Raw genomic sequence first — 14,685 nt, forward strand, 5'->3', positions numbered from 1 at the left:
TCTTCCTAATGAGTCAGCAGTAGATTCTCTTGGAATTTTTCCATAGATAATTATATATGAATAACAATTTTATTTCTTTTGTTCCAATTCTTATATCTTAACACCTTTTATTTCCTTTTCTTGTTTTAATGAACTGGCTAGGACTTTTTTCTGCATCTTCTGAGGTGGGTCATTTTATTTTATTTTATTAAAAAAAAAATCCCTTTATAGGTAAATTATGTTGATTTTCCAATGTAAAATCAACTTTTTATTCCTGGGATAAATTCACCTGGTCATAGTGATCTTTTCTTATACATTGATAGACTCAATAGGCTGCTATTGTACTTAAAATTTTTTGTATTCATGTTAGTGAATTTAGCAATGTATTTTAATTTTTAGAATATATTAGGAATACCTTCTAGGTTATTGCAAATAGCATTCCGTTTTTTATGGTAGAAAAAACTAATGTCAACTTTTCTTGTATATATACACAGATTAATCCAAAGCTTGAGGTAATCGATTTGCAGACTTCTTCTCCCCCTGTTATGGACATCCTTTCTTTTGATTCTACTACAGTAAGTTTTCTTTGACATTTAAGTGGCATATAATTATTTGGAGAATCCATTTTCCTTAAAAAGTGTGTGGGAGAGGGGATAAAAAATGGGCTAAATAGCCTAACATTTTAGCATTAAAAAAAACCTTGTACAAAAAGTCATATTTACAATATGTCTAAATAGCCACAAGGGGGAGCAGCACCAATTATCAGAAAAGGCTTTACTTTGATAACCTTGAGCTCAGTCTAACCTGTACTCATTGTCTCATTTCCTATTAAGGTGCTATCCAGGTGATATTTCACTGTGTTGTCACAGAACAGATTTTCTTCTCTGTTAATTGCCTTTCAGAGATGCTAAACTCACTTCTAGTTTTCTCCATAGAAGCTATAAGTAAAGCAGCCATTTCCCTTTGTCCCTATTAGTGGATAATCCCTATGGTGGATTATCCAGAGATTAAGTATTTTTGGTATTTGCAATTTTGTTTATAAAAACTACATACATATAATTTATTTGTGCAGTGTAAAGTCAAAGATTCAGACTTCAATTGGAGTCTGTTAGCCTTTGCAAGGCTAATCATCGTTGCCATCAACTCCTGCTAGTCAATGCCGAACTAGTCCTAAGAATGAATGGGAGGCATTGCATGCATGGTCTTTGGTGACACTACTCGGATAGTTAAATATTCTGGAGAGATTATTAATGTGTGGCCAAGAAAGGAAATAAACCAAAACACTTGACATTATGACATTGTACACTTTCCAGCATATGTCAAGAATAGTATTTTTTGTAGAGGAATCCTGCAGAAGGACTAGTCCATCCTGAATCTATCCTGTACCAGAAAGAACTGTACTTATTAAAGTATTAAAGGGTTCTTTCAGTGTTAATCCCAGGGAGAGAATACTCATAGATCACTCATGAGAAGTTCCACCCACAAGAAATCAGCCTGGGGGCTTGGGAGGAGGGCGAGTAACCAAGGGGATGATTGTCAGAGGGAAGGAAGTCCAGTAATCGGTGGTGACACCTAGAACCTCACACAGGCCTGTGGTCTTGTCTCTTACAGCATTCATGTTTATAAAATATCCCTCCTAGCATTTCTGCATTAGTAGCTTACTTATGACATTGAAAATTAACTAGACATCCAATTCTTGCCATATTGATTGGTGACTTGTAATAGTGCTCAATACATTCATGTTCAATGAATTACTCAAAAGGAATGCTATTGAAACTTATAAATTCTAATGGGTTGGGGTTTTGCCTCTGTAGTAAAAGGAGCAAAAAAGTTAGGTGGTTTCTGAGATTTGATGCCTTCTTATGAGGTTATCAGTCTATAAAGTTGGGCATGCCTGACCTAGAAAATATCACAGACCATCCAAAATCTTTGGCCTACACTCTCCCTGCCAGTACCCTTCAAGCTTTGCAAGGTCTCATGACATGAATGATCCAGATGTTTTTGAGAGTATGCTATGGAAGTGGGATAATTGGCACCTAGCAAGTGATAGCAGGGTGTCTGTCCCTGGATGGTAATCCAAGGGTGCCCAAGTCAACTAGTCCATGTTATAGGACCCTAACTCAGGGACTATGATGTATGTGGGACTTTGAGAGGACAATTTTGTATGATAAATGCACAACAAGTTTGCAGCTATGCTACAAAACTAATAAGATTAAGAGTACAATTATTGTCCACATAAGGGATAATATTAGGTGGGATTATATGAAATTGCCATTCTGTAGGCAAAAATGGTGTAATGTCAGTGATTTCCCCATGGTTCAACCCAACATATAAACATTACAAAGAAGACTGTACTGTTACTTTGAGTTGTGTGCTTGATGCTTCATACAAATAAAACAAAACATAGGAAAACAAAAACATATTTGCTCTAAATTGGTTTAGCATTAGGTTAATGAAATCCCCTCTAAGTAGATTCTTTTACAATCTGGAAGATAGCTGGTTGCCCCCAGGTAAGGTGTAAAGACTCCTGATGTTACTTATTTTACTAGGACATTCTCTGAAGACAAAACTAGATGCTCATGAAGCATCTTTTTATAAAGATTATCTTTAACGCTTCTTCCTTTAAATTGTCAAGGTATATATCTTTCTTTTAGCTCACTGTAGATAATTGGTTAGAAAACTATGGTGAGGGGCGCCTGGGTGGGTCAGTTGGTTAAGCATCTGACTGGCTCAGGTCATGATCTCGTAGTTCATGAGTTCGAGCCCTGCCTCGGGCACTGCTGACAGTTCAGAGCCTGGAGCCTGCTTCAGATCCTGTCTCTCCCTCTATCTGTGTCTCTCTCCCACTTGTGTGCGCTCTCTCTCTCTCTCTCTCTCTCTCTCAAAACTAAAATAAACATTAAAAACATTAAAAAAAGAAAAACTATGGTGAAATCTCTTTAATTGTTCATGTTCCATTAATCTACTGGTGAGTCTTAATCTGTAGTCCCCTCTGTACTTCGGCTGCTTTTCTGTTCCTTCTGCACAACAAATCAGGCATAGTTGTAGAGGATATTTGTGTCTACTGTGGCACGAAGCACCACTGCGCTGAGTATTCGTGATGTGAACTTTGCATGTCATTGTAATTTTAAAACCCAGAGAAATATTAGAAGCCAAAACACACAGTGTTTAAAGGTGGTTTGGGGTTTTGTTATTGTGATCACTCTTTGTTTGGGGTATTTATTCGTTTGGTTTTTGTAGAAGACTGGAAGAAATTTTCAAGATGAGGTATAAAAAAGATTACTCTTGAAACCTTAATTTGTCAAATTTCCTAGTAGGATAAGAGCAGATTTGTTATGGTATAGGGAACAGTTGGCTTCTGTTGCTTCTTTGACCTGATTTACTGTTACATTCAGGATGATTTCTAGATCTGAGAATACTGATATCTGGGCTCTGGTGCTTTCTTACTTCAGAGAAGAAATTGCGGCATACAGTGTAACAGTTGGTAGCTCTGTGACTTGCACTTGTGCCTCCAATGCCAGGCAGGAAATCTGATACGATATTTCAGCATCAAAATAAGCTGTTACCAATCTGCATTTTTAAAGCTTAATTGTTTAAATAAAAAAGAAGAAGAAGAAGAAGAAAGAGGGGAGTAGTTGTAAAGGGTTGTACTGGCTGTCATATAGATATAGTTTTATTTTTTTATTTTTTATTTTATTTTTTTAATTTTTTTTTCAACGTTTATTTATTTTTGGGACAGAGAGAGACAGAGCATGAACGGGGGAGGGTCAGAGAGAGAGGGAGACACAGAATCGGAAACAGGCTCCAGGCTCCGAGCCGTCAGCCCAGAGCCCGACGCGGGGCTCGAACTCACGGACCGCGAGATCGTGACCTGGCTGAAGTCGGACGCTCAACCGACTGCGCCACCCAGGCGCCCCTAGATATAGTTTTAAAATGTTGATCTCACATTCCTGAATCTTTATTCTCATTACATTGTTACTTATTATATACTGATTTTCTAAGGGTTTTGCAAGATTCCATTGAGTCTTTTAATGTTTTCATTTATTCAGTTAGAACCAGACCAAGATTTTATCATCAAAGTTGTACAACAGCATTTAGCATTGGCATTGACATGTGATGTGGGATGTTCTAGACCCTTCCCCATCGTCACTCCTCCCCTGCAAAAGGCAGGCAAGATAGGAATTTCTCTTCTGAATCCTAATGTAAAGTCTTTTTTAAAAAAACAATACTGATTATAAAAAAAATTGTTTTAAATACTCTAGAGTTATTAAAATAGTTTAGGTCAACTATATTCATAAGGTTTGATGTGTTGATTTTACTCTTATTTGTCCTACAAATGAACAAAATGAAATTGATAATCTTGTACATGTTCTTCTGATTGTCGAAACACTGGACTCTCTTCTGAGAATCAAAGTGATTCTCCTCTTCATTCTGGCCACTGTGTAGAAGATGAACGTAATGTGGATGTCTTTCCTTAGAATTGGGGACAGTATTTCAGGTCAAATTAATCTTTATAATACACTGAGAATTTGCGATTGTATTGTAGGAAAAAAAAAATCAAGGGTTTTGGTGCTCCAGCAGTCAAGATATTTAAAATTGTAGTGCATGAAAGCATTACATGAGATGCTCAGTGGCCTGTCAAGCTGCCTACCTGACTTCAAGAAACTTACAACCTAGCCCAATAGAAATAAGAGTTTAAGAAATAAGTGGCAATTTCAGTATACTAGATGAAAAGTGTGTATGATTGCCATAAGAGATTATTGATGGAAGTATTCTGAAAAGATCACTAATGGGCTGGAGAAAACTAGAGGACTCCTCTAGAAGGAAACTTTTGACCAATTCTTGACCTAACCAGAGTTGGATAGGATCTTGATAGGGACATTCCAATTGGGGAAAGCAAGTTGTAAGTAGACACCTCAGAAATAGTTGAAAATACGTACCACGGTAATAGAAGTACATCAGTCTAGTTTGGGATCTTTAAGTTGCTTGCCTCACCGGGTAGCCCCTGCAGTGAAAGGCCAGGGATGTGCCTGCTTGCAGTGCACGTGTGTCTCAGCCTGCACTTAGTAACTGTTCTGTGCCATTCACTGTTCTTGACTTCAGAAAAAGCGAACAATAATACCTGCCCAGAGAAGCCGGCTTTCAACATGCTAGTGGGGAAGACGGGCAGTTCACAGGTTAAAAAACAGACTGTATAGCATAATAGAGCCCAGCGCGTATAGGCTCAAAACATGCAAAGGTGTAGAAAGCACTAAAGGCAGACAGGACTAAGGGTGCGTTTTAGGTAGTATGTTGAGGACAAGGGTCATGCGAGAAGTGACGTGAGGAATGAAGGCAACATGCCACACGGGCACCTGGGAAGGCACTCGAGGCAAGTGGGAGCAGTGCTGGAAGCTCCAGTTGAGAGTGAGGTGGGCGCCTCCAGAGGCTTTCCTTCGGAGGTGGGACTTGTGTGACTTAGGCTTTAATGGGTTCACCGTGGCCACCACCATGTGGAGAATCGCCCCGGGGGTGGGGTGGGGAAGAACAAGAAGACTTGCTGGTTAGGAAGCTAATGAATAGTCAGCAGAGAGGCCTCCCTTGACCCACGGTGGTAGCAGACGAGGTGGTGATAAGTGATCCATTCTGGATGTATTTTAAAGGCAGAGCCAACCAAGAGGATTTCCTGACAGGTTTGATGTCAGCTGTGCGATTCCCTGTCTCCTTTCCCCAGGGACAGTAAGGTGTACCCTTGAGGAACCTCAGGGCAGCTGAGATTATCTCCTGGCTCTGCATCATTCTGCCAGAGGGGTTGCTGAGGGAAAAAGAACCGTGGTTTTACTACATCCTTTTTTAGGCTCAGGAAAGTGATCAGTTGAATCAGTGCAAGAGATCCTCTGCTATTGCTGTGACTTCAGGAAGTGAGCGCAATGGTGAAAAACACACGACTCCTTTCTAGATGTCATTTAGATTTGTATTTTTCAGCAAAGTGCACTGGTTTCCCTGTTGGAAAGATTTGTGCTTCAGCATATTTTTAGAAAGAAAAATGCTACCCACTTTCATGGAGATAGTCATACAGTAGATGCTCTCTGAAAAATATTAATGCATTGACAAAATATATGGACATACAAAGAGTAAACTTGCAGATACAGAGAGACTATTTCCACGGATGTTGTGGCAACAGTTTGTCCTGGTTACTAGACAACATTGCATAACTAGTTCAGAGTGATTCCAGTTCCTAACTGCTTATGTAAGCAAAGATTTGGAAAGACTTACTTGAAAGAACACAGTGTATGCAAACCTAAATGTCTCAAAACTAAAATTTATCACTTTGAAAGTGTAAAATGGTAATATGCAATTTATTGTCCCCAGATTCCCCATTTACTTTTCCAGGGAAATCCGTAAAAATCAGGTTGCACAAGCCTCCCGCTTTCACTACTTTTCTGTATGCTAACATTGCTGGTTTTACGTATAAACTGCCTCTAAATTTGGAGGTAGGTGAGATTCTTTTTTAAGTTTTTAAACTTTGCAATATTTTTATAATTTTATACTATGCTTTTGATTTGCAAGTTTAGCATAGGATTTCTGAAACTAGGTGTGTTGTTTGTAATTTTGTTGCTGCTTACTAAGCTTTAGGAAAACAGTTTAATGTTATCCTTGGGCATTGGTTTAGTGGCCCTGGGGTATCTTTCTCCTGGCCCTTGCTCTAAGCATTTGAAAGGAAATGAACATACGTGTTTGTAGAATCTGTATTCGGGTTCACTAGCTGGTACCTTTTACAGTTTTCCTTCTTTTAGTAAAAGACTTTTAGTCTTCATTTCTGACAATAGTGAACATGTCAACTATGATACAGTAATTTTTTTTTTTCTTTCAATCCGGTAACTCAAAAAGTTAATTGTAACTCTAAGATGCTTAGTAGAAACAAAAGAATTCTTCTCAGGGTTGAGAAATAATTAAAAAAAAATTTTTTTTTTTAGTGTTTTTATTTATTTTTGAAGGAGAGAGAAGACAGAGCATGGGTGGGGGAGGAGCAGAGAGAGAAGGAGACACAGAATTCGAAGCAGGCTCCAGGCTCTGAGCTGTCAGCACAGAGCCCGACGCGGAGCTCAAACTCACAAACTGTGAGATCATGACCTGAGCCCAAGCTGGACGCTCAACCGACTGAGTCACCCAGGCGCCCTGAGAAATAATTTTAAAACGTTGCCCTTTGAAATTGTAAGAAATGAAGTAATTGCAAAAGACATTTTACAAATAAGACATACATGATAATCAACAGAGGTGATGAAGAAAAATGTTTTCACAGATCCTTTACCATTTAAAAGAAAACACCACTTTTTTTTTTTCCAGATACAAGTTATTTTAGAGATAGGAGCGAAAATATTAGAGATGGAAAGAGACTATTTTCAATTAGTCGTATCTTTGCTTTTGAAGTATATCATGACCCATATGTTATAAAAACTACCAACAGTTGTGAATGTGATAGTTGACCTTTAAAAAATGTGTTTTTTGATTTAAAAAAAAGGATCCAACTAAAACTTTTTAGTCTGTTAAAGGAACATGACTTTTTTCTTTTTTAGAAGACACAGATCTCATCATCTGTAAAATTTACTAAGATAGTACAACTATAAAAAGAGATTAATAGTGTGGGTCAGAAGCTTTCTTTTTTTCTTTCAAATAAAATGTAGTTTTTAATAAAAATCATAATGGCCATAAGTCCCAACTGTTTGAGTTAGCTATACTGAAAAATATACTAATTTGAGCTTCATTCCCAATTTCCAGGTCACAAGGAAAGAAAGCTTACATTAATGAGGGTTTCCTTTTACCAAAAACTGTTATTCTAATTAAATTTCAACAAAAATGATTTAGGACTTAAACTCTTCTCTGTGAAATGTAAAAACAAACAAACAAAAATAAAGAGACTCTATCCAAAAAGATTGTATAAAATACGTTACTTAGGAGTCCAACAGAGTACTTTTTAGAATTTCCTTCAGAATATTAGCACATTTCTAGGAACTGGAGGTGTGAAGTTCCAGGTATTATTTCTGCCTTCCAAATTCCTGAGCTGCTGTCTTTCTCTCCTCCTCCTCCTCCTCCTCCTCCTCCTCCTTCTTCTTTCAAATATAATTTATTGTCAAGTTGACTAACATACAGTGTGTATAGTGTGCTCTTGGTTTTGGGGGTAGATCCCATGACACCCAGTCAGTCAGAAATGCTGTCTTTGTAAGCTATGACTCCTAACTGCTGCAGGACTACGCTCGGTCCGAGTCTAGGGCCCTAAGCTGCACCCCCAGTTCCCACAGCTGAGACTGAGGCATGCTGAAAATGCCCAACAGCTCTCTCTGCCCACACATCCAGTAACAACTGGTTCCTTCCTCTTCCTGTGGAAGAGCAACATCCTCTGAGATGAGAAGAAATGCACCCTGAGGAATGCAAGAACAGCAGTGAGCTTTTCACACAGGAAATTACTACAGTAGCACTCAGAAAAGTGCCCAGTCTCTTGGACCGTCAGCCCATAATGAGCTTCCTGCTGCTGACCCAGAGGATGATTTACTGTGGAGTAAATGCCACCTGTGGGTCTGTCAGAGTTTCGTGGAAAACCGTGAAGTCTGCTTTCGGCGGTTCTGTACATCTCTACCTGTCTGGTTTTGAGTTGTTGGGTGCTGCAGACACAGTAAAGCTAGGTGGCTTTGTCCTTCTCTCTGTTTAGCCACTTGACAGTTAACTGTTTGGCGGAAGTAGTCAGCAAGTCTGCTAATAAGAATTTTCAGTCATTTCTTTGGACTTTATGAAATTAGGACTTGTAAAATATGTTAGGGCTTCAGAGAGATTAAAAACCTTTATAATCCAAGTGAACTGGTTACTAAGGCCCAGTGCTGGTCCTTGTCTACTTTCTGTGTCTTTCAATTTCCTTTCTTTTACTTTCTGAGGTAAGCATCAGTAGAAGGTCCCATACTGTGGGTATGTCATACATGCTCAAGCATAGGTAAAACTCTGTTGCTTTGAACCGACCCTGATCATTTGCATTTCAAATGGGTTTTTACAACTAGAGAATGTTTTAGTATAATTTACCTTTAAAAAAAATAATTCCTCCAGCGTTTTCTCTTTCCTTTGCATGAGGTAATGATGGCTGCCATAAAGCCCGGTTTGTGTATTACATGTACATTTTAAATTGCCCTCCAAATCGCTACAGGATTTTGCTAGGTTTCAGTGTTTATGGTGGCAAAATTCTTTTACTTTTCATGTATTTGTTTGGATTATTTTCCTAAAGCACATACAAGTTACTTGTTGTTTGTTTTGAGTTGAAGGGGAGATGGAGAAGGAATGCCAGTCATTTCCTCTTCTTTTTCAGAATATCTTTTTAATGAATACTCCTCTTCTCTCCTTTGAACAAACCATCTCAAGTTAGCTGGGGGCCCCTAAGTGCCCAGTTTCCAATAATCCATCCTATTTCCTTTGTTTCTCTAGCCCCAGAGAGGTAGTTGTTTCATGCATTTACTATTTCTTCTTACTTCCATGCTCCCTTTTAGCCTTTACAGGCTTCCAAACTCTGTTTAACCAGTTCCCTGTGTTAAATTCTCTCTGTTAAAATAACTGTTGTGATTTCTGTTTTCCTGCTGAATCCTAAATGATCATCCTAAAGATCCTAAATCATCTTTAAAAAAAATACTACGATGTACTGTCAAAGACTTCAGATAATTTCATTTTCAAGTTATTTTTATTCCAGCATTATTTATAATAACAAAAAGATGGACACAAATCAAATGTCCTTTTAATTTTTTTTTTTCAACGTTTATTTATTTTTTTGGGACAGAGAGAGACAGAGCATGAATGGGGGAGGGGCAGAGAGAGAGGGAGACACAGAATCGGAAACAGGCTCCAGGCTCTGAGCCATCAGCCCAGAGCCTGACGCGGGGCTCGAACTCACGGAGCGCGAGATCGTGACCTGGCTGAAGTCGGATGCTTAACCGACTGCGCCACCCAGGTGCCCCTCAAATGTCCTTTTAGAGAGTATTAGTTAAATAAAAGCATAGTATATATCAGTAGATGGATTATTATTTTTTTTTTAGTAGATGGATTATTATATAGCCATATTTAACAACAGCTAAATACAATGTGTGTGATTCTGGATTTGATCCTTGGTTAGTGGGAAAATTGCTATATAAGGACATGATTAAGACAATTGGCAAAAATGTAATATGGGCTGAATATTAGATAATAGTATCAGTGCTAAATTTCTATTTATGGAAACGGTCTTGTCCTTAGGAAATATCCACTATAATAATTTAGATAAAAGAGGCATAGTGTCTATAGCTTCTCCCTAAAGATTCAGAAAAAAAAAAAAAAATAGATAATGATATACCAGATGTGGGAAAATATCAACACATGAATCTAGATGGATATATGAGAGTCCTTTTCATTATTTTTGCAACTTTTCTGTATGTTTGAAACTATTTCAAAGTGAGAGTTAAAAATCACTTATATATCTTTATAGGGAAGTGTGATTTTTATTTTTCAAAGTTTTTAAATATGAATTTTATTTATCTTTGTGTTAAGTGAAAAAAGTATTATGAGCAATATGATTCTAATTTTGTCAAGGGAAACATATTTTTTTAAATTTTTTTTTTCAACGTTTTTTATTTATTTTTGGGACAGAGAGAGACAGAGCATGAACGGGGAGGGGCAGAGAGAGAGGGAGACACAGAATTGGAAACAGGCTCCAGGCTCTGAGCCATCAGCCCAGAGCCCGACGCGGGGCTCGAACTCACGGACCGCGAGATCGTGACCTGGCTGAAGTCGGACGCTTAACTGACTGCGCCACCCAGGCGCCCCAAGGGAAACAAATATTTTTATCCATTTAGTGGAATTCTTAGCATCTTGTATGTATTTTATACTAACCTGGGCATCTGAAATTTGCCCAAGGTCATCCGGTCAGTGTGTAACAAAACTGGATTTTGAACTCTATCTAGCTTTAGAGAGTGTGCTTTTAACCACTGTGTAGTGTGAATATGTATGTTGAAAAAAAAAAAAAAGCAGTAACTTTTCCTAATTATACAAAGAATGAAAAGTAGTAAAAAAAAAAAAAAAATGAGAAAACACATGTACACCCTCACACAAAATACAAGAAACAGAAAATTACCAGGAGACAACTGTTGGTAACATGTAAAATATAGCCTCCCAGGAGAAGGTTGCTGCTGTTAGAAGCTCAGAGACTTGAAGAAGAGGCCCTGCCCTCCAAGCTCAGAGGACAGACCCAGCAGAGGCGGACCTAGACTTGTGAGGGGCACAGCCACCTGGTGCTCGTGCCTCGGTCAGGGTCAAGGCTGTTGTGGGAAGAGGCTGACTCAAGCAGCAATCAAACAGGGGGAAGGGTCTCTCTCCTCTGACCTCTGGCCTCCTTTTGGCAAAGCCTACCAAGGAAGCCACTGGAAAGAGAAAGCTGTAGCTCGCAGAGAGGCCCAGTGTCAGCAGCACAAAACAAAGTTTGAATGGTGGATTTGGAACCAAGAAGCACACTCTGTGCGAGGAATTACTGAATCAAAGGATAGGAACTTAGGGGCTCCCGGGGCACTCCATGGGTTAAGCCTCTGACTCTTGATTTCGGCTCAGGTCATGGTCTCACGGTTCATGAGATCGAGCCACTCCTTGGGCTTTGTGCCGACAGCACAGGGCCTGCTTGGGAGTTTCTCTCTCTCCCTCTGCCCCTCCCCCGCTTTTTCTCTCTCTCAAAATAAATAAGTAAACATTAAAAAAAGAAGGATAAGAGCTTAAAAACAAACTGTAAGTCAAGTTCGCTCTAGAATGTGTATACAAATTTGGATTCCCACTAATAATATATGGGAGTGCCCATTTCCCATACCTTAAAACATATATATCAGGTGTTATATTTATTTAATTATTAATTGTTTAATTTTTAAAAAGTCTTTGCAATGGATGTTAATTTTTTAACAACTTATGAGCTTTTTAAAAATATTCATTTTTTACAAAAACTGGATATAGTTATAATATGTACAATGTGATGTTTTAATATATCAATACCTTGTAAAATGAGTACCACTGTCGAAATAATTAACCTACCTGTTGTCTCCCATGGTCACCACTTTGATGTGTGTGGTAAGAACCGTGACTTGTGAGCTTTGACTTCTTTTCATATATCTACTCATTTGTATTTCTCAGAATTGCCTATTTGTATGTTTTGGCCATTTTTCTATTGTTTTGTTCATTTTAAAATTGGTCATTTTATTTTTTTTAAGTTTATTTTATTTACTGAGAGTGGGAGAGAGAGAGAGAATGGGCAGGGGTCAGGGGAGAGAGGGAGGGAGAGAATCCCAAGGAGGCTCTGTGCTGTTAGCACAGAGCCCAGTGCAGGGCTTGATCCCACAAACTGCAAAATCCTGACCTGAGCAGAAACCAAGAGTGGGATGCTTAACTGACAGAGCCACCCAGGTGCCCCAGATCCTTAGGTCATTTTAATTAATAAGGTTGACCCCCTTTGCTATCTACGGTATGTTTTCTTTGTTATTTCCCCTTGAATTCTCTTTCTGATTATTGATAGGTTTAGTTGCATTAACTTCTTGAAAAATATCATTAATTTAATTTTATGGTTTCTTTGGAGTTGATGCAGAGAAAGTCCTTCCCTACTCCCCGAATATATCTCTAGCTACTCTTCTTAAGGTTTTATTTTTGACAATTAGATCTTAAATTCTAAATCAATAAATTTTGATCATAAGGTACAGATTTGTAGTTAACAAAGTTATCTTCCATTTGTATTGTTGCTTTCCTTACTGATTTCTACTTTCTTAAAACTAAACTGTTATATACTTGTGTCTGAGACTTTGTCTTCTGTCTTACTGATCTGTTTGTTCTCGATCTATTATCATACCTTTTTCATTATTGTTGCTTCAAGTATTTCTTCAAAATATAGTGCACAAGCTTTTCCTTCAAATGTTTCTTGGATATTCTGGCCTGTTATTTATCCATATGAACTTTAGAATTATTTTGTCAGTTCTCCAAAAACATCCTTTTAGAATGTTGATGGGTGTTGCATTCCATTTATAAAATAATTTGAAAAGGATTGCCAACGTTACCATCTTGTGTTTGCTCATCCAGGTATATAGTATTATAGACATTAGGAGCATTCTCCTTACGTGCCTGTGGTTTCCATAAAAACAGCCACCATTTTATGTACGACTAAACATTTTATCGCCTTCTTGAGAATGCACATAGACTCTCTCCACAAATTAGTGTTAAAGAGGTTGAAGTAACCAAAGTCACACCAACTATGAAGTGATGGAGGCAAGCTAGGGTCAAGATGGGACTAAATCCGGAGCTCAAACTCTGACCTCCTACACTACTTCTGCCCAAATACTTAAGCTACCCAGACCACATGACTTGTCATTTTGTATCCTAGTTTTAGCTTCCTTGTTATCAACATGGCTTATCCTGTAAATATGTTTTCACTGTCGTGTAATATAGTTGTCAAAAAAGCCTAATGAGTATTTTTGGGGGGAGAGAGGGGGGACAAGTATTGAGGACCTCTGGTTGGGAGCATATGGAGAAATAGGCCCTAGTGTCAATGCTTATAAATAATTGGTTGCAGAGCCTACTTTGGGATTTTATACATTACCTATTCCCACTTGCCTGAGTACTTAAATCTTCTGCATATACCAGACTTTAGCAAGCACACACATCCTTAGCTTAGTATTAGAATCCTCACCAAAGAGAATTGTGTTTAAGACACACTGTCTCTCATTGATTATCCAGGAGGTGTGCCATATGGTGTGCTCATCATAGCTTATTCAAGCCTGATTGTGTGGATATAGCTTCCTGGTAAAAACAGTTGAGCTATCATATCTTTAAATCCCGTTTATAATAATATTATGGCTTTACCTCCTTGACGGGGCTTTGTTGTGAGGTCTCTTTTCCTGCTCCCCCCAGATCCACAACCTCATCCTATTAACTGGTTTTCATTTTTATTTTGTTCATTGTTTTTTAAGAAAGGATACTCTTTGTGGCAGGAATTGTAAGTGCGTAAGTTTTCTTTGGTGGTGTTAATGCTATTGGTGTGTGCAGGTTTTATTTCCTTTGTAGAATAGATGATAACATCAGTTTCCATCAGATTTGGTTACATGTGATTTTTGTTAAGTGAATCCTGTTTTCCACTGACTTTTATTTATGTATTTTATTATATTTTCCCCCCACTGACTTTTATTTTTAAATGGAGCTAGGTTTTCTTGGTGAATATCCTTAGTTTGCTGGGCTAGAAATCTTGTGAGCAGTGCTCGAAAGTCTCCCCAAACTCAGAATATTTTATTTGTTTGTTTCTATTGATTTGAGGCACTTTTTCAGCTATACACTTATTTGCAGAATCCTAGCCGTCTCCTCCAAACTTTCTTTGTCTCTTGCTGTTATTATTTCTCAGATCACAGAGTTGCAAAGGATCCAGTCCTTCCACGTTCTCTGCTCCTCAGACCCCCCTCGTATCTCCTCTTTGGGAGCCATTATGTAACAGAATTGTGTTACAGTGTCTTACCTTGTCCCCATAGGTGGGGACGTCTTGTGGTTCACTTGGACCACTTCTGTTTGAAGCTTCAGGTTCAGTAAAGTGGATCTGTGCCCTACTTTGTCCATTCTGTAAAATTATATTATGTAAAATGAATTCATTTTAAGTGACGTCTAGTATCAGGCAAATTACCATGCTGAGAAATGTTATTCCAAATTCTGAAATAT

The 14,685-nt window shown here is 38.2% G+C and overlaps 1 protein-coding gene across 5 annotated transcripts in view; it reads left to right on the plus strand.

Annotated features, from left to right (window-relative positions):
- Window positions 1-14,685, plus strand: part of POC1B (POC1 centriolar protein B) — a 97,930-nt gene that overhangs the window by 56,298 nt on the left and 26,947 nt on the right. For 4 of the 5 annotated variants that reach the window (XM_025926761.2, XM_086712686.1, XM_086712683.1 and 1 more), the window contains one exon: window positions 474-554. The exons of the other annotated variant lie outside the window; for it this stretch is intronic. In XM_025926761.2, the coding sequence (XP_025782546.1) occupies window positions 474-554 (81 nt within the window). The remainder of the gene's footprint in view (window positions 1-473; window positions 555-14,685) is intronic. 5 annotated transcript variants of the gene reach the window in all.

This window comes from Puma concolor, chromosome B4, assembly GCF_028749965.1.
Source record: "Puma concolor isolate L17-30 chromosome B4, mPumCon1.1.hap2, whole genome shotgun sequence".
Taxonomy (NCBI): Eukaryota; Metazoa; Chordata; class Mammalia; order Carnivora; family Felidae; genus Puma; species Puma concolor.